This window comes from Drosophila gunungcola, unplaced genomic scaffold (assembly GCF_025200985.1).
Source record: "Drosophila gunungcola strain Sukarami unplaced genomic scaffold, Dgunungcola_SK_2 000001F, whole genome shotgun sequence".
Lineage (NCBI taxonomy): Eukaryota > Metazoa > Arthropoda > Insecta > Diptera > Drosophilidae > Drosophila > Drosophila gunungcola.
This window is the reverse complement of record NW_026453197.1, coordinates 11,366,665-11,385,587: the sequence shown is the minus strand read 5'-3', so window position 1 is coordinate 11,385,587 and position 18,923 is coordinate 11,366,665. Positions and strand designations below refer to the sequence as shown.

Below are 18,923 nucleotides of genomic sequence, written 5' to 3'. Positions count from 1 at the left end.
CAAGGTGAGCCAAAGGGGAGGAGTGTTGCAAAAATTGTTACTTATGAATTATGTGCTAAAATTAGTCTGGGATTGCAGAGTGGGGCTTGTAAATGAATTTTAATTGCGTTTCAATTGCAAGCCAATTAACTTGACGCTATTTACGTGTGGCAGACGATTGCAGGAGTCGCGGATCTATGAGTGGTTGTCATGTGAGGATGGATGCTATCATATCGCCCCATATCACCAATATCCTTCAAATCGAAGTAAGCAGGTCAAAGAGCCTTCCTACGCATTGAAATGTTAGCAAAGCAACTAAGAATCAGAAAGGTTGCCAATATTTTTTTCATCTTTAAATTAAAGCGTTTGACAAAAATGCCAACAAATAAGCTCCATTGCGAAGGATAAATTGTTAGAAGCTAAGCTTACTATTATATTTAGAAAAGCCAATTAACACTAAAAGATTTATTTGATTTGAGTAGCAAATAAATGTTCAACCAGAAAATGCCATAATAATGGTAAAAATCCTGTCTGGCTCAATTGAGTGATTAAATAAGTGAATGAGTTGAACTGAATGCAAAGCTCCCATGAGAACAATATGCCAAAAAATCGTATTTATTGAAAACTACACAGGTTTTGCACAAGTACTCTTGAGGAATGGAGACAAACGGCTATTCAGTGCTGGCATTCTAAGCCCACTCGAGTGAAAACCACAAAAGCTGAAGTGTCATGCAGTAATTGAAAATTATATGGCTAGGAAGCCCGTTTTGCAGGGTGACTCTGTGTGCATGCTCATTCCCCGTTTTCCCGCCTGCCTGCCGAACACACAAAAACCACAAATAATAATTTACCATTTTTGCAGGATATCAAGCGACATGATCAGGGTATTTACCGCTGTCGTGTGGATTTTCGCACCAGTCAAACGCAAAGTTTCCGTTTCAATTTGTCAGTAATAAGTGAGTGTTGCCCCCGCCGAATCAAAAGGCATTCGAATTGTATGCCTGAGTGCCATTGAAAAACGTATCCATCTGTTTGTCTTTAGTACTTCCGGAGCAGCCACTCATCCTGGACCGATGGGGTCGTCAGCTGAATGGCACTCAATTGGGACCCAAGCAGGAGGGCGACGATATCGTTATCACTTGTCGTGTGGTGGGCGGTAAGTTGAACTGACTGACTACAAAAGACGAACTTAACCCCAATACCCCGTTATAAACCCACCCCACACATCCTACACACAAAAACACACACACTAGCCATATCCGTATGCTCGGCTAGACAATTTCCTGTTAATTTCCTTAAAAGCTTTGACCGGCAAAAAACAGCAAAGAAAAACATCGCAGAAGGAAGAGTGCTGCAAATGAAAATATCACAAAGTCTGCTTTGGGTTTTCACTGCTTTGGCTTTGGCTCCGGCTTGGCCTGTGGTATTTTTTCGAGCTTGACTTTTTAATTTTCACCATTTTTCGTTTTTACTAGCATTTCACTAACTCCTTGTGCCCCTTTTCTAACTTTCCATTGCTTATATATCTGTTTTTTTTTTTTTTTTTGGGTACTCCCATAGGTCGGCCGCAACCGCAGGTCCGCTGGCTCGTAAATGGACTGCTTGTCGACAATCAAAACGAGCACAATTCCGGCGATGTTATCGAGAACCGTCTGTTGTGGCCATCGGTGCAGCGCAACGATTTGAATTCCGTATTCACATGTCAGGCACTGAATACGCAATTAGATAAGCCCAAGGAGAAGAGCTTCATACTGGATATGCACTGTAAGTAGCGTTGATTGGGTGTGTGTTTCATTGCCCTAATACCTTTGTTGAAAGTCTTTGGGTTAGATTGGAAACAACTAGGTTACAAGATACTTTGTTGTCCAGAAAAAGGAGTTCAGATAAGATCATTAAGAGAGAATTTAATACACATGATATAGCATTTATTCTAGTAAAGGCAAGAACTATTTTCCTATTTTTTCTTTTTAAATTTAAATTACTGGTTGGTATACTCCAGGTACTAATTTAGATACCAATTTAGCCATCAAAACATATAGCTTTCGACGTATATGAAATAATATATGTTGTATCCGCACAAATCTTTTCTGATGTTTGTTTTCCGAATATTGTAGAGCATTTTTTTTTAATGCTCAATAATATCCAATTAGATGTAAAATTTGTTGTTATATAACTTATATTAAGCTTATCGTGTTTCAATTATTAATTGTAAGAATGAAACTTGTTCAGAATACTCAAAAGTGTTGTAAAGGTCAACACTTTAACTTCCAAAATGAATACATTATAATTATATGTTAAGGCTTTAGCCTTATGTTAGGGAAAACACAAACCCCAAGCATAACTTTCCGGCCAACGCTCGGTTGCCATAATGTTAAATGCAGCATTATAAGGGCCATTAAATAATTATATGTTAACTGGAGAGAACAACATTGACGATGGGGGCGTCAACTTTCGAATGTCAGGCCCTGGTGTTCCCAGGAGCCCGTGGCCTCGTTTCACTTCATCCACGTGGAATACAAAGCTCAAGAAGCCCGGTATACAGTACACAGTATACAGTATACAGTATACAGTATCAACGAGCACAAGACACGGCATCGGAAGGCCGGACAAAGTCATAATCCTGCCAGGAAGTGCAGCACTTGAGAGCTGTCGAGTCGTAATAGACACAAATTGTTGTTGATACTAGGAAACACACAAACACACAAACACACCAACATAAACATAGTGAATAAACGTACATGAAATGATTGCCGTACAAAACGAACTACAATTATGAGACCATGAAATATTATGGTAAACAGTTTTAATTACAATTGCATTGAATTGAATGTTCTTCCTGTCCAATTACAGTGAAGCCGCTGGTGGTGAAAATCCTGGAGCCGCCCAGCTCGATGATTGCCGATCGTCGCTACGAGGTGTCCTGTGAATCCTCTGGCTCTCGGCCGAATGCCATCATTACCTGGTACAAGGGAAAACGGCAATTACGACGCACAAAGGTGAGTGGGCGTTGTCGGTGGGGACGGGGATGCGGAGTGGAGTGGAGTGGAGTAGAGTGGAGTGAAGTGACCGCAATTGACGCAGGTAGTTGGCTGGCTCCATCCTGCTGTTGACTGACTCACGTTCAGCTCGATAACTTATTGTGTTTGCACAGTCATGCCAAACAAACGGAGCTCGTAACTCCTGTCCCACCCACATCCACAGGATATAGTGCAGAGACAGGCCCCAGTACCAGAACAAGAACCGAAACGAGAATCATAGACCGCCACCCACTTGTTGTCCCTGGGCGTGGTTCACACTCGCAGCTGAGTCCGGGCTCTAGTCCGAGTCCAGTGCCCCCGGCCACCCCCGCAACTTGGCTAGAATAAACACAGATAATGTGATATAAACTCCACAATACACAAACGATTCTAGTTCGCTTTGCATTTTGTTTTGGCCCACCCATTTTTACTATTATTTTACCCTTTTTAACGACAGCATACTCTTTGATTTAGTTTTCAACCTGGTTACTCGCATTAATTAACAATATTTATAGAAACTGTGCCATTAAATTTTGTTTAATTGATAGTATTAAAAAAGTTTTTTGCAAAAAATTCTTTTGAATCGTTTGTTTTTAAATAAATTGATCAAAATCGTAGCAATATTTCATACTTATTTTCGTTTTGTTATGCCTTTTAATTTATTCCTTTAAATGTTGGGTAATAAATAGTATAGAAAATGTTTAAACGTAAACGTTTTAAATAAATTGATCAATAATGTAGATTTTTTTTTGTAATTTGATCGTATTTAAAGTTTAGCAGAAAGCACTTAAGTTTAAAGTCATATGTAAGGGTATTTCAAACATTGTTAACCGTAAACTGTTTTTTCTGTTTGTTGTTTGGTTTTATTTTCCTTTTTTTCTCCTCAACTTTGGACAAATTTATGGGAGTTTTGGCGCAATTTTGTTGCAATTCATTTTTGTGTGTCGGGACCTGGAGTCGAGTCCTGGTTAGCTGTATCCTAACCCGTGCCTCTCCGGTCTGGCCCGTTGTTTATGTCCATGTCTATCCGCTTATATGCATACACGCTGATTGCTTTGCCGTTTTGGCCAGCTCCTGGGCCAATGTTTTTAAAGACCGGAAATGTTTTTCAGTAGTTTTCATGTAGCATAAAGTTGGCGTAATGCGGCATAGGTTCCTTTTCCCTTTTTCCTCTTCGCCCCCTTGCCCCCTTGCCATCCGATGTCCTCGGTCTGGCCATCCCACATGTTTTACATGCCTTTTCGTACCCTACTTTGGGGTTTCTAATATATGTCTGTGTCTGCCACCCATCGCTATGCATTGTGGGTGAGCTCAGGCGGAGTGTTTTAGCCGTAACAGTCGGGCATTAATCAAAGCCCCGCAGACGGTCTAATTGAGAAGTTTAGACCACGAATAGAAATAGTCTATGCAAATGGAGCAGCCGACTGTTGAATATTGCAAATTTTTACAATATTACATTTACATTTAGTTTAAATGGAGGTTTCCAAAAAAGGTGCCATTGGCAAACAAACTCCTTAGCCGACTTTTAAAATAAAAAACTTGGACTAGAGTTTTCCTCGAATTTTACCTGTGCAAATATCTAACTAAGTGGAGTGGCTAAGCTATAATCCTTTTTTTGGGGCCCCAAAAAAGCCTTAAAATCGTTTCAACTAAAATCAAATCGATCAAATTTCGCCACCGAAGACAAGGATTTATATTCCCGCTAACTGCCAGCAGTTTAACACCCTCTGCAGCCAATAACCCGTAAACCGAATCACATATCTGGCAAAAGCCTTGCCTTGGAGCGATTTGAGCAATGTGTAAACTGCCAACAAAGCGAGTCGGTATCGGGGTAAAACACTTTATGGCCATGCCAACTATATGGCGGCGAACGGAGCTCAACTAATTGTGTGACGCCATTGTTGGGGTCCCTGTCTGCCATTAAATTTATAATACCCCGAAAGCACACACAGCCACAAACACACACACACCCACACCCACATACACACACGTGGCACATAAGACCCGAACAAACATACCAATAAATTTTAAATTGCAAACATAAAATATTTCGACAAATTTGCAAGCAAAAAAACACAAAGAACCCAATGAAAAGGGAACTTTGCCTTGAGGCAAGGTCCCGAGCCACTGGGGTTGTCGACAAAACTTAATTAATGCAGAAACATTTTCTTATATTTTCTGTGCTCTTTTTACCGATTTCTTACTAATTTTTTTTTTCACAGGACGACATATCAAAGAACTCGACACGCTCCGAGCTGAGCTTTGTGCCGACCACAGACGACGATGGCAAATCGATAACATGCCGTGCGGAAAATCCAAATGTGAATGGCCTGTATTTGGAGACCATGTGGAAATTGAATGTCGTTTGTAAGTATTACAAATTGTGCTTAAGTCTGAAGTATGAGTGAAATGGAGGAAGGTTTCCCGAAGGAAGCACCAACGAGGGAAAGGGAAGCAAAGGCATTGCCGACAGCAACCAAAAGGTAGACAGTCCTGGGCTCCGAACAAGACCAGGCTAAAATTTATTACGGCGGCGATGTCGCCATCGCCATCGCCATCGCTGCCGTTGAAAGCCTTTAAAATGCAAATAAATCAAAGACAAATGACAAATTGTGAATAATTTGCCAAAGGGCCAAAACACTGTAGCGTTTCGTTTCGGCGGATAGAAGGGTCGGGAGAGGGGGAAGGGGGATCAAAAGGGGCCCAGGCACAAATGAAATATGTGGGCTAACAAAATGTATGGCAGTCGCTTAAATTAAATGAAGGACTTTGGCTGCGGCTCCCCATTTCCCGCCCAATAAAAATAAATAAAAAATAACTTTACAAAGTAGCCCTTAAGTGGAGAACCGAAACTGGTTCCGAAATTGTTTTACCGCCATCGGATTTTACCTGCAACATTAATGAAATCTCTCAATAATTGTAAATCCCCCCGAAAAGCCACTCCAATTCGTATTCCAAAAGCCCCGACATAACCATCAGGGAAGTACTGCGGACATCGTAAAGTGCAAAACAAAAGTGTCGGAAGGGGAGTGAGCGAGTCGAACTCAATTGCGTTACGTATACGCCATGTTTGGCGTGGCCAAAATCTTCTTCCCCTGACTGCTCTTCTTTTTCTCTGTTTCCAAGGGCATCACGTAATAGCTTTTCTTTGCTTTTCATTTCTTAAAATATGAATATTTTCGTTACTTCAATCTGAGATGTTGCCACGCCCCACCAAAAGTATCGTTGGTTACGCCTTACAAAATTCGTCTGTGCGTATATAGAATAATATGATTATATTTTTTATGCTCCACACATACTTTTCGGGCTCATATTTTATGTTTAGAATATTATATTTTATTTGTTTGTTTTTGCTCACGTTAAAGCAATTGCCGCACCATCCTCCTGGTGTTGTTTTTTTTGTGCTACGTTGGCGCAAATAAACTTTATGATCGGCACGTAGTCATATACACATAAGTGTGCGCGCAAATGTTTGTGTTTTGGGAAAATTCCGGTGTTGGGGCAGGCACTGTGTGTTTTTAGTAGAATTTCAAAGAAACACGGTCTTTTTAATTTGCAAATAAATTCCACAAAGAAATCAGGATGGGAATGCCTATTAACCTAGGGAAAAAAGAAAGCTTTTAAATTGCAGCTGCAAGAATTTATGCATCCTATTCCTTTTTGTCTAAGCCTGCATTTAAAAAAAATAATATTTTTAGAAATGAGTTGTAAACGTTAAACACTTTGTTTAGAGTTGAATCTCAAATAATAATTCCAAATAATCACTACCATAACTTCTTTTAAGTTATCCCAGTCTCCTACTTCAAAAAAGCAGATAAATTTCGGTTGTTCTAATTTAGGTACCGGGTTAATTTATATGCCTCGGCTTCTTTATGTCTTTGTTTTTGTTGCCAATGCTGTTGGAATACGATATCTGCATCACGCGTGAGTTATTATGCCAACTGCGTTTTGGCTCCTTAGGCACGACATTTGCCAAGGCCATTTGGTCATGGCTTATGCCACGCGTTTTCCCCCTTCTCGCCCTCTTATCCTCCATTCCAACTGGCATTGTATAATTTGGTTTATATCTCGCATGTGCGACTGGCTCGTTTTAAAATTTATAATGTAACCGAGAGGGGCTGCCTTAGTTGGTCTCCTAGCAATGGAAACAAGACAAAACATGCAATGCAATCACAGACGCTGTACAGATTCCCCCAAGAGTGCAGGACTGAAAAAGAAACGACACTGCCAAAAAAATACTGACTTTGAAGATAAAAACTTGGCTTACAAACTTACAAAAAATATTTCAAATTAAATAAGTAAATTATTTTATTAATGAGAAATGGAAAAGCTTTTTGACTTGTGCTGGGAAATAATGAAGTTAGATTTTAAAAATTTTAGGGCAATAAGAAACAGTGAATAATAAATCTAGTGAAATCTCAAATTAATGGCAGTATTTTCTTTTCAACCATTCCTTCGTTTTCTTTTGTCCCTTTTCAAAGAGCGTCTTTGAAGTAGTTACTAAAATACTACAAATTTAATTTTGTCGCGCTGACCCTTTATTTTTTCGTGTGTTTTTGTAGCAGAGCCCGCAGCACTGGCACTGCAGACAATACATATGAATCACATACGCACGCAGACGAGCTGTAAGTGTCTTCCCGTATGTGCTTTTGTGGCCATTGTTTATGGCCGGGAACGGAGGAGCTGGTGGAGCGTGCCTGGCATTTGGAAAAAGCGAAAGCTTACGCCACATGTATTGCCTTGAATGCCACAATTTGAGTTGATATTTTTAAAGTGGCAATAGAGGCCGGCTGACGGTATGAGTATAACCTCGAAGGTCTGCAGGCTGCGATTGTGTGTCATATCTTGTGTGTGGGTCGGTGCCATTTTAATGGCTCGCCACGATGGAGTCCGATGACAAATCGGCCACCAGGGCATCGTATACGGCATTGGGCACCACAGTGCCCACAATTTTCTTGTTCACATCGGTCTTCACGCGTATGATCTGGATCTTGTGGCCGTTCTTCTCGATGATATGCTCGATCCGGTCCCAAATGGGCAGCATTAAGCCGGACAGAACGTGGTAAATGCGTTCCCGTAGACCTACTTCACAGCCCGGCGGAAACGGGCAGACCCGATTCCAGTAGACATGCGAACACTTATTCAAGCACAAACTATACTGCTCCATCCAAAAATTGTGTGCCTCTTCGGGAGTTACCTTCTTGTATCGAGATGTTATGGAGCGAAGTGTCTCCAAGCGCACTTGGGGACCCGTATTGGGTCTGTAGATCTGTAGGTTGATCTTGCCGGGTGCTCCGACATCCGCTGCATTCGATTGAGCCTGGAGACACAATATGGAGGAGTTCTTATCATGGCGCAGCTGCTGCAGGACATAGAAACCGTCGTGTTCGTGCTGGCCCTCTTTACGGTATCTAAGGGGGAGTTTTAAAGTTAAATTACATTTTAAATTGAAAACAAAGGAATCATCAACGAGCTCACTTGGCCAGGGCTGTCTCGTAGGACATGCCACGCTCCACAGACACCGTGTGAAGTTCAGTGGCTGCCGTTCCAGTGGCATGTTTCCTGGCGAACCTCATCAGCCTGATGGACGTTACACTGGCCCCATGGGCATCCAGATCTAGAATACCCAGATCAAAACGTCCTGTGCGCTTCATTTGCATGATCAGTGAGTACATCTTGTCCAGAAAGAATTTGAACAGGGCATTCTGCACCTCAACGCGGCAGCCCAGGATGCGATTGAGGAACTTGGAGATGTTGTTACTGTCCTTCTCCACGCTGAAGAGCTTGATCTTGTTCTCCTCGCGCACCTTGAGCATTCCCACGCCGGCCATGGCCACACAGCAATCGCGGGGGAATTCGCCCTTGTAGGACTGCGGAATGTGGTCCTGTTCCAGTGGCTTCGCCCCCGTCAGCTGTTCCATCACACTCTCCAGGGCACTGCGACCGATGCTGTTGTCGATGTTGAACTGGGACAGATCACGGGCATCGGTGGCCCGTCGATCGCCTTGGGTGAGGGCTCCCAAACTCTCCAGTCGTTTGGCCACCGTCGAGGCAAAACGACGTTCGCCGGCCAGATCGGTGATCACGAACACATATTCCGGGGAGTTGACCTGATTGGAGCGATGAGTGCGTCCAAATTGCTGGATGGCCCTGTCCGCACTCCATGGGAGTTCCAGGGTGATGTGCAGACGACGTCGCTGGTTGGACACTCGCTTGTCACTTTGAAGAGAAATTCCACTGGATGCCGCCTCCGAAATGATGGCCACATGCTTGCTGCCGTCCATGAAACGCTGCTTCTCCCGGTAGTTGACCAAATCCATCGAGGAGTCACTCTCGCAACGCGACTCGTACTTGTAGCCACCGCACTCCGTTCGCACCACTCTGCCCCGTCGACCAGTCATCTCGGCCACCAGATTGGTTCCACCCAGCTCAGAGATCAGCTTGTCCAACGTGTTGGCCGGCAGCCGTTTGCCCAGGATTTCGATCTTCTCGAGCAGCAGTTCCCGAGAGTTGATGCATCGCTCCACATCCCGCTCGGTGATGTTTGCCTTCTGTGGCTTTGTGTTGTCAAAAGTGTAGGTGGGTTCGCCATCGTTATCCTGAGCCCTCATATTATTGCATAAATGCTGCAGAATGCGCTCCTGCATGGTGATCTTCTCTACTGTTTAATGTATTATGCAAATTAGAAACTAATTTATGTAATGTAGAGTAAATGCAAAAACGCAGCAGACTTCATTAAATTTCCAAAAGCGCAAAAACGCCCAGCAGACTTTTTTGCCCTTTTTTTTTAATATTAAAAAACCAAAAAAAATTTTAAATATGATTGATAAAAATATTAATTTTATGTTTAATTATGAACACGTTATTTTTTATATCTCTATTTAATATATGTTATATTTTATACTTTTAAATGGTTTGCTTGTTTGTGTACCTTCAATTGCTAGATTTTTTAAATATTTTCTTATCACAACTTTTCACTTATAAAAACTATTTAAAACGTTAAATCGCGTACGGCATTAGGCGTTATTGCATCACTCTATTTGGTAAGTGTTTACTAACCTTTGTCCAATTTGGGCGGTCGTCCTCGCCGCTTTCGTCCCGACTTGACACGCTCATCGTCCGCATTCCAGCTGCTCTCGTACATCTCGATGTCACTTTCGCCGGCCTCGGCGTCCATATCGTCATCGAACCAGTCGGGATTCATCTTGGCCTTTTTGGGTCTTGGCGGTCGGGAACGGGATTCCGGCTCAAACACACCGGTATTGAGGAGATGGTGGAAGCTGTCGCGCTTGGGCGCTGGGAAGTGCTTCTCGACGAAGGACTGGATGATCATCTTGGAGGTGGACACGAAGGTGTTCAGCTTGCCATGGTGCCGCTCCAGATGCTCGAGGGTGCGCGACTCACCCGTCGATTGGAGGCCGATGACCACCGCCTTGCCCGATCGGGTGGAGTGGCGCGTCATCTTGACCACGTGGCTCACCTTGGAGGCGATGCACAGGTTCTTGAAGAAGCGCTGATGGGCACACCAGAACTGGCAGGTGATGATCTTCTGCACCCGATTCTCGATGCACATCAGGCGGCAGGCCTTCTGGAACTTCTTGTTTATCTCGGCCCAGAGTTCGGCGGCCAGGTTGTAGCTCTTTCGGAACTCCTTCGGCATGGCCACCTCCTCGATGCGGAAGCTCACGTCCTTGAAGCTCAGTTGGCGCGCTATGTAGGTGCCCCTCAGCTTCATGTCCATGGCCACGATTTCCATGGCCCCAATGCCCCGCTTCTCCACCGCATTCACGAACTCATAGAACTCCGGATAGGCGGTGCCGGGACCCCAGAGCCCCAATCGCACCATATAGGCCATGTTCCGGGGCTCACTGGCTCCGGTGGCCGAGGCATAGACCACCCTGGCATTGGGCAGCAGCTTCTGCAGCTCCAGCACAGTCGTGCCCGTCTTGGTGGACTTGCCCACGTTCATGAGACTCAGGTTCTTGGCCTTGTGGCACTCGTCGAACACGATCACCCCTTCGAACTTCTTGCCCAGCCAATTGGCCAACTGGCGCAGTCGCGTCTTGTACTTCGAGTTGGCCGTCAGCGATTCTCCTATGAGTGCCGTGTATGTGCAGAATATCACACCCCTTCGGAAGTTCTCGTTTTCCTCGGAGTCGATGCGACTGTACTTAAACTTGCTGATACACGCCACTTGAACCTTATCGTGGGCACCTATATCGGCCAGATCCCGCTCTGCATCGAATTTGAGGTCATTGGAGACGGAGATCCAAAGGGCACGACGCCTGCCCTTCACATAGTTGTCGAAGATGATGCCAGCAATGGTGCGGCCCTTTCCCACGCCGGCTCCGTCGCCCAGTAGGAAGCCAGCTCTCTCGCCGCTGGGCAGGATCTGCTCATGCGCTTGGCAGGCATAGACCACTGCCTCCAGTTGCAGGGCACTCAGGCAGTCGGTGGTTTCCGCGGGCAATTGCAACTGGTAACTGATATCGGGCAGTTCCACGGACGACAAGGTGGCCGTCTCCACCACCGAGTCCGGATGGGCCCGGCCAAACTTGAGCTTACTGGGCCAGTAGGCCGCAAAAGTGTCGGCCACACCGATTTCCTCGAAGTCCACCTCCTCGTCTTCAACAGCTGCTTCCGGCGGAAAGGCAGCATCCCTGGGCTTTAGTGGCTCCTTCATCATGGCCACCGGACTTCCAGAACTGGTCATCGGCAGGGCCAAATACGGTTGCCCACTCTGCAATATCTGGTGCAACTGGCTGGCCGTAAAGCTCTCCAGCTTCGTGCTTTGCTGAGCCTGAGGCATCGCTGGCGGCACCACCTGCACACTCGTGATCAGGCCATCGGGTGCTGTGGTGTACTTCACGGATATGTCCTCACCCTGAGCTCCCTTCACTCGCGTGACTATCGGCACATTTGCCAAGGTGCCAAGCTGATGGGCAGCCACTGGCTTGGCCATCTGATAAACGCCCGGTTTGACCATGTTATTAACCAAAGGATAATTGATAACTGCTGGAATCGGAGGTTTGCATATCTGATTCTGTTTCAGCGGCAATTTATTGTCTGCAGTATGCACTTTCTGTGGATCCACAGCATCGTCGGACTCTTCGCCCTTCACCAGAGGTAGGGAATCCAGTTCGTCCTTAAGACGTGCATCTATTTCAGCTTCGATTTCCTTGGGATCCGCCGGTACTAGAGACGGTTTGCGAAACAACTCCTCCGCTGTCGGGATATCTTCGTCCTGCTTATCGTCCTCTAGCTTCTCTGCGACACCCCTTTGAAGAACAGTGTCAGAAAGCACTTCTACAAAATGGCCATCATTGTTTTGATTGGTTACCACTTCACTTTGCCTAGAATTATTTGCTAATTGTGCATTATGGTCGACAAAATCGTTTTTAGAAGAAAAAGGTTCAGTTTTTTCATTATCATTTTTTGAAATTCTGTCATTCCTGGCTAGATTTTGTTGTTTAATCTTTAGGTATTTCAAGTCATTCCCTTGTTCAGAATCGTGTAACTTTTGGTAGTTGGGATCTGCTGGTACTAGAGGCGGTTTGTGAAACACTTCCTCCGCTGTCGGGATCTCTTCGCATATAGATTGCGGTTCATCATTTGGTTGCAAAGATTTAAGTTCAGCTTTAGGGCGCCTGTCGATTTCGTCCTGCTTATCGTCCTTTATTTTCTCTTTGACACTTCTTTTAAGAACAACGTCAGAAAGCACTTCTATATAATGACCATCATTGTTTTGATTGGTTACCGCTTTACTTTTCCTAGAATTATTTGCTAATTGTGTAGAAAAAGGCTCCGTTTTGTCACTATCATTTTTTGGGGCTTCACTTTGTTTTATAGGTTTAAAGTATTTCAAGTCATTCTCATCTGCAGAATCGTGTAACTTTTTGTTCAAGGAGCTGGAAACCCCAGCTGCCTGCTTTAAAATATCCCTTTTATTATGGATTGCTTTAAATTCACTCTCCGATTCCCCATCATCTGTATCCAGGTCAAAGCATTCGATAACGTCCTGAAAAGGAGGCTTCGTCTTGGCCATGTTCTTTTCGTCTTTTGTGTAGCCAAAGTCATTTTTATCCTTTTGATTATTTTTCTGATCTCTGCCGCTAGTACCTAAAGTCTGATTTTTCTTTGCCGGTTCCACCAACTTTTTATTACTGGAGCTGGCATCTTCATTGGCCAGTTGTGGAGTATTTGTCTTGTTGATTTCCTTCTGGATCCTAGCTCTTGATTGTGATCTAGTGCGACCACGCTTATATATGCTCCTATTGCCCTCTGCCTCCGAAAAGTAGGCCGTAGGATCTGGAATCACCTTTTTCCTGGACCTAGAGATGCTTCTTTGTAAAACTTCCGCAGCGGGTTGCTTTTCTATAGTATCTAAAGGTGCTGAAACGGAACTTTTTTGCGCCAATTCGGTTGGTAAGTTCTCTCTTAGGACTTTCTCTTTAACATTCAATGTCTGCGAACGTTTATCAGGTGACTTTGGATCGGACCTACTGGACTTTCGTTTACTTTTTGATAACTGCTCTGCGGCTTCAAAATCGTTTTTCCACATGGCATTAGCTAAGGGCTTCAGGTTCTTACCTTCACTTTCTGGAGCCCAACCGTCTAGAGCTATATTCGGATCCATTTCGTTCAATAAATTTCGTGAGCCTGGTCGCCCTTCAACGATGGCATCGTGTTCATAGTTACTCCAGCCAGAATAAACTGGAGTCTGAGCTTTAACTTGGATTTTCTGATTTTCATCAGCTTTAATTTGGTTTTCTTTGTTTTGCTTTAAGTTTTTACTACTTTTCGTTGAGCTTCTGTGAGTCGAATGCGAACGTCTCGAAGAGTAGGGCTTTGCAGGCACTGAAGAAGGCACTTTATTATTATTATTACTATTATTATTATTTGTGGATATAGTTACTCGAAAGTTCTGAGATACTCTTGATATTTCCCCAGCTCGATGTGTCGTTCGAAAGCAAAACATCATGACGGCTGGCTGCCGAGCTTGGTTTTCCCATACAATCCGGATCAGATTTCCGTGCATTTCCTGTCATTAGCTGCGAATTTATACTACTTTGTGCATACTGTCTGGAGCTCGGATTGGCTTCATGCTCCGTGCTGCCTGGTGGATCGAAATCGGGGCGTTTGAGGGAGTTGCTTGGTGTCTGCCATTTTGTCAGTCGGTGTCCTTCAGTCCTTTGCTTGCCAAAGGTCGATTCTTTTTCTTCATCAGTTGCCCTCTTGGAATTACCATGCCTTTTTCTACCTGACATCTTGTTCTATTTTTATTCACTTTTTTTTTACAATTTTCACGTATTTATTTCGTTTTAATTTCTGTTTAGTCTTGTTGCCGACTTGTATTCCGAGAAGCAATCTCATTGAATGAGGAATATTTTGTTATTTTCCTAGGACTATGGCTTTTCACCTGAAATTTCTCACAGCCTATTACGTTAATCAGTTAACAAGGTACTAAAAGAACTTATAAGTTTTCGAATTCAAAGCCTACTTGTTACTTTATATTGAACACAGCAAAGAAATTCAGTGCTGTAAGGAGTTGTTTTTCGTTGTCTCTCTAAAAAATGTCTTTATTGATTTTATTAAACATAATTTTAATATTTTACAAAGTAAAATAATATTGTTTTTTTTTGTTGGTTTTTTAATAAAACCTTTTCTTCTGCAGTGCAAAACAGATATAAAAAAAAATCGGTGCCTAATTAAGTAGAAATGAGCCTTAAAAAATTTTTTTCTCTGGTTTGACTTGTTAAATCTTATTTAAATAGCACCGAAAAAGTTCACGGAATCGTTAGGCCAAAACATCTTTAATATTTGTAGACTTGGCCAAATCCCGCGAGGCAGTTGCCATAATATAACAGCCCACACTTGCACATAAATTCTGAGCAACCGTTGACTTCCGCTCCGCCATCGATCGATGGTCGTTTTGGGCCAAAGAAACGAGTGGGTGGCACGGGGTCAAAGGGCAGGCTGGGTGGCAAAGGGGGGCAACGGTATCCGTACTGGAACGGTAAATGATAATCACAAAAATGGCCTGCAACATGTGTGCGGAAATGCGCGACGCGACTTTTCCAGCGAAAGAGTTTTCACAGCCCTTTGGGCACTTTGCCTGATTGGCAGACGACTTGGCGGAGAAAAGGGGGTGGATTGAGGAAAGGAAAATGCCACCCAAAATTGGGCAAAAGTTTTCCAGGCCATTCTAAAGTTTGCAGCAGGCGGCAGGCGGAAGGGAACTTTTTGGCTTTGGCTTGGGGTTTGTCTTGGTCTTGGTCTTGGGGTTCCGTTCCGCCCAACTCTTGACTGTCGGCGTTTGGTTTTGGCCGCCAATAACTCAACAGTATTAAGGCTGGCACGTGCGCCCCCTCTGTTTTCATTCTCGTACTCGGTCTCGGTCTCGTTCTCGTCCTTGTCCCGATCTTGCTTCTGTTCGTGGTCCTTTTGCTGGTTTTGGCCGGGGCTCCTTGTCTGAGTTGGGGTCCTTGCCGCTGGTCGGTCTCTGTTTGTCGCAAAGTTTGTGGCTCGTTAAGCAAATTCAAACGACTTAAGCGGCAACACATGTTGGCAAACAGCGGTCGGTGGACGGGATGTCATCGCTGTGTCCTCATAACTCTTGGCTGATGCTTCACTTTGTTCCAGTTATTGCTCTAAATCGCTCATATTTGCAAAAACTATTAAATAAGCTTGATCATGACAGTGTGCGGGATTTTGGGGGAGATGACAAGACGGTTGTAAAACCGGAAGATGTATTGGTATTTATATGGTACACACTGAGCTTCTGTTTATGAGTTCGTTGTAACCGTTTTACTAAATTAAATAGAATTTTAATTTTTAATAAAATTTATTAATTGCTTATTAAAGATTACAAATCCTATTTGACTTTGTATCACGAAATAAAGAGTGTGTGAAACTTTAATAGATAAATTTGATAGTTCCTAATTCCTATCTTTATAAAGCTTATGGAAACATTTTTCTAAATAATCGATCATAAAAGTGAAAAGGGAAAAAAAATAAATCTTCCAAGTTAATGTAATTGTAAACCCAAAAGTATTTATTTTTATTAACTTGATAACTTGATTAATCTACGTAGTAGTGCTGTTTAAAAACATTTTAAGTAGCATATAAAAAACAGGACCCGTTAAAATCAGTGTTTTTCAAAGCCCAAAGTCTCGATTTCCGTTTATAATTACACTTTTATTTCCCCACAGCCAAATGAATAACTAATTGACTTGCTCCTCCACTCCTCTTTTGCAGATCCACCTTTGGTTACGTTACGCTTGGGCTCAACTTTGACACCGGATGATATCAAGGAAGGCGACGATGTTTACTTCGAGTGTCACGTACAATCGAATCCCCAGTGGCGGAAACTGTTGTGGTTGCATAATGTAGGTCGCATCTCGGAGCAGCGCAGGCCCAAGCCAAACCAAACCGAACCAATCCGAACCAAACCGAACCAAACCACTGAAATGGCATCCCGGGCTGTCTGCTTGGCTGACTCCTTGCATTGGGTCCTGGTTAAGTGTCAATAACATGGCAGGTTGCGTATGCGTTGAGGTGGCTGCTCCGTTAGACGCCGCCAACGATGTCCTGATGCATGGATCTGCATTTGCTCATTTCAATTCTCGTGGTCTTCACCAGCCAGTGGGTTGGGCTGGTTTAGTCGGTCGGTGTGGATGGTTGGGTGGTGCCATTTTAGGGTAAAATAGTTTTGGGATTTGCGGCATTGATTTTGCCGTCGCTCAACTACAATCCGCAGTCGCTTGGCAATCACTCAGGCCAACTTTCCATCCCACAGCCCACATCCTTCCCACTGGGGAAGCCAGGGCATGTTAGCACCAGTGTGTTGGTGAATTTTTGCCTTTCGGATGCGCTTAGCGGATTTGGGCAAATTGAAATTCGAACCCCAGTGGTTTTAAAACAGATTATAGTTGGGCAGCAGTGTAGCTGAATGATCCATTACTGCATTAGCTTTCACTCACGTACAGATTAACAGATTTTGTTTATTTTCAAAACAATAGACTCTAAATATATGGAGCTGCCAAAGGGAAAGCAATTTGTATTACCAAATGCTTTTGAATGGCGTTTTGACTTTAATTTAAAAAAGAATACATTATATTAAATATTGTTACTCAGAAATAGACTGCTAGTGAAGGAGGAAATTATTGGCGAACAAAATAATAAAAGGTTGCAAATCAAACTCAAATGACTGGCAAGAACCATGTATTTTAAACTGAACTACATATATTTTTGCTTTAATTTTCATCTAGTCCTTTTTTTAATTATTTTAAGCATAAATATCTTAATTTTTTTTCTATACTTAATTTTGCTTGTTCGGAATATTTCCAAAATTGTTATTTAAATTTAATTTCAGCCAAATATTTTCAATTGCTATTAGAAAAAAAATTTTAGATATAACATTTTGGTAGGTTATTGGGTTAGAATTCAACTATATTATTTGGGCCAGTGCAAATGTTACTATTAAATATTCCATGCATTATAATTCCATACTTGTATTTACTTAACTTCCAGGGAATTCATCTGGAGCACAATACGTCCGCGAGGGTCATCCGTTCGAACCAGAGCCTGGTGCTGCAGAAGATTACGAAGCACTACGCCGGGAATTATGCGTGCAGTGCCATCAACGACGAGGGCGAGACGGTCAGCAATCAGCTGCCACTGCGGGTGAAATGTGAGTAGTCCTGACTCAAGACTTGCATATATATGGTACATATGCCCCTTTAAGCGGAAACAGTGATGCATCAGCGATTTAAAGCATAAATTTGCCAAGCGGCACTTTGTTTGAATGCATCATCTATCCGGGAATGCTGCATGCCCCCTGTATCTGCCACTCGGAGCGGAGCTCGTCTGTTTTCAGCTTTCTTATCATAAAGTCAGGGCAGCAGCCGTCGCAGTTGTCATACCCCCATACTAAGCCCCTCTGGCCCACAGCCACGACTCATTTGATGTATTGCAATTTGCATTTTTCTTTTCCGAGGCTGCTCTTATTTATTTTTGTTTGGGTTTTTTTTTTTTTTTTTGTTTGCTGTGCTCCGTCTGTTTTCATTTTACAACTCAGCCCGGGAGTCTTGGCGCAGTTGCACGTCAAGGCTGCGAAAAAAAAAAAATATATATATATATTTTTCATTCCGCTTTTTGCATAAATACAACATTTTCCTTGGCTTCGTTTGTCTGGCGCTGCTGCGAATTTCATATGCTTGCCACATGCGTTGGCTTTGGCCATATTTCATAACCAGCTGCAACTGCAGGCGGAATTATGCCTCAATTTAACAGCTCGCGAAAGTTGCTGCCGCTCAACTTACGGATCCGCATTTTCCCGCCGCCCATCTCCAGCCATCCCCGAAATTTAAGCAATTTGACAGACGCCTGGTCTGATGAGGATCGTAATGAGCATGGGGGTACTGGGGGTACTGGGGGCCTGAGTCCTGGCACTGGCTTAGTCTAGCTGGATTCTGCTCCTCTGAGCGATACACATGTAGCTACCACTGCCTTTCCCCGCCCTGCTGAGCCATACAAATTGCCGCTCCAGCTCAAGTACTGCGCACACAGACAGACACTCATATTTTGACAGGCGCATTGCTGCGAGCCATAAATTAAATGGAGTGCGCCGCCATCGCAGTGGTTGGATTTTGCTACTGCCACTGCCTCTGTCAAGGCTTCTTGTACACCAACTGCACTGCAAAATACAATTGTAAATCCCTATGGTACAAATAATGAAATTCCATCAAAATGAATTTATTTTCCAGCTTCTCGCTGAGTAATTAAAGAAATTAAAGTCAATCATAACAGTCAGATTTGCCTTGATGAATGATTTCCACAACAGATGACGCATTTGCCTTACTTTAAGTTCCGGTCTTTTATCTGCTGCAAAATTTTCCCCAGTGCGTCATAAATTTGGGATTAAAT

The 18,923-nt window shown here is 43.4% G+C and overlaps 2 protein-coding genes across 2 annotated transcripts in view; one reads left to right on the top strand and one right to left on the bottom strand.

The window, feature by feature from the left end:
* Positions 1-18,923, top strand: part of LOC128261285 (neural cell adhesion molecule 1) — a 71,194-nt gene that overhangs the window by 36,957 nt on the left and 15,314 nt on the right. Inside the window, 7 exon segments of the mRNA XM_052994900.1 lie at positions 842-935; positions 1,022-1,135; positions 1,540-1,743; positions 2,830-2,975; positions 5,219-5,363; positions 16,254-16,384; positions 17,529-17,688. Of these exon segments, the coding sequence (XP_052850860.1) occupies positions 842-935; positions 1,022-1,135; positions 1,540-1,743; positions 2,830-2,975; positions 5,219-5,363; positions 16,254-16,384; positions 17,529-17,688 (994 nt within the window).
* LOC128261284 (protein strawberry notch homolog 1) lies at positions 7,532-14,384 on the bottom strand. Its single transcript, XM_052994899.1, has 4 exons — positions 13,912-14,384; positions 10,056-13,853; positions 8,475-9,657; positions 7,532-8,407 (listed from the first exon to the last, which is right to left on the bottom strand). Exons 1-4 carry the CDS (start codon positions 14,261-14,263, stop codon positions 7,864-7,866), a joined length of 5,877 nt encoding a protein of 1,958 aa, XP_052850859.1. The 5' UTR covers positions 14,264-14,384; the 3' UTR covers positions 7,532-7,863.

Coding starts and splice junctions, on each gene's coding strand:
- LOC128261284 (XM_052994899.1), bottom strand. CDS start 14,263: ATGTCAGGTAGAAAAAGGCATGGTAATTCCAAGAGGGCAACTGATGAA. Junction 13,854..13,911: donor GAGTATCTCAGAACTTTCGA/GTAACTATATCC, acceptor TGCCTTCTTCAG/TGCCTGCAAAGCCCTACTCT. Junction 8,408..8,474: donor TACGAGACAGCCCTGGCCAA/GTGAGCTCGTTG, acceptor ACTCCCCCTTAG/ATACCGTAAAGAGGGCCAGC.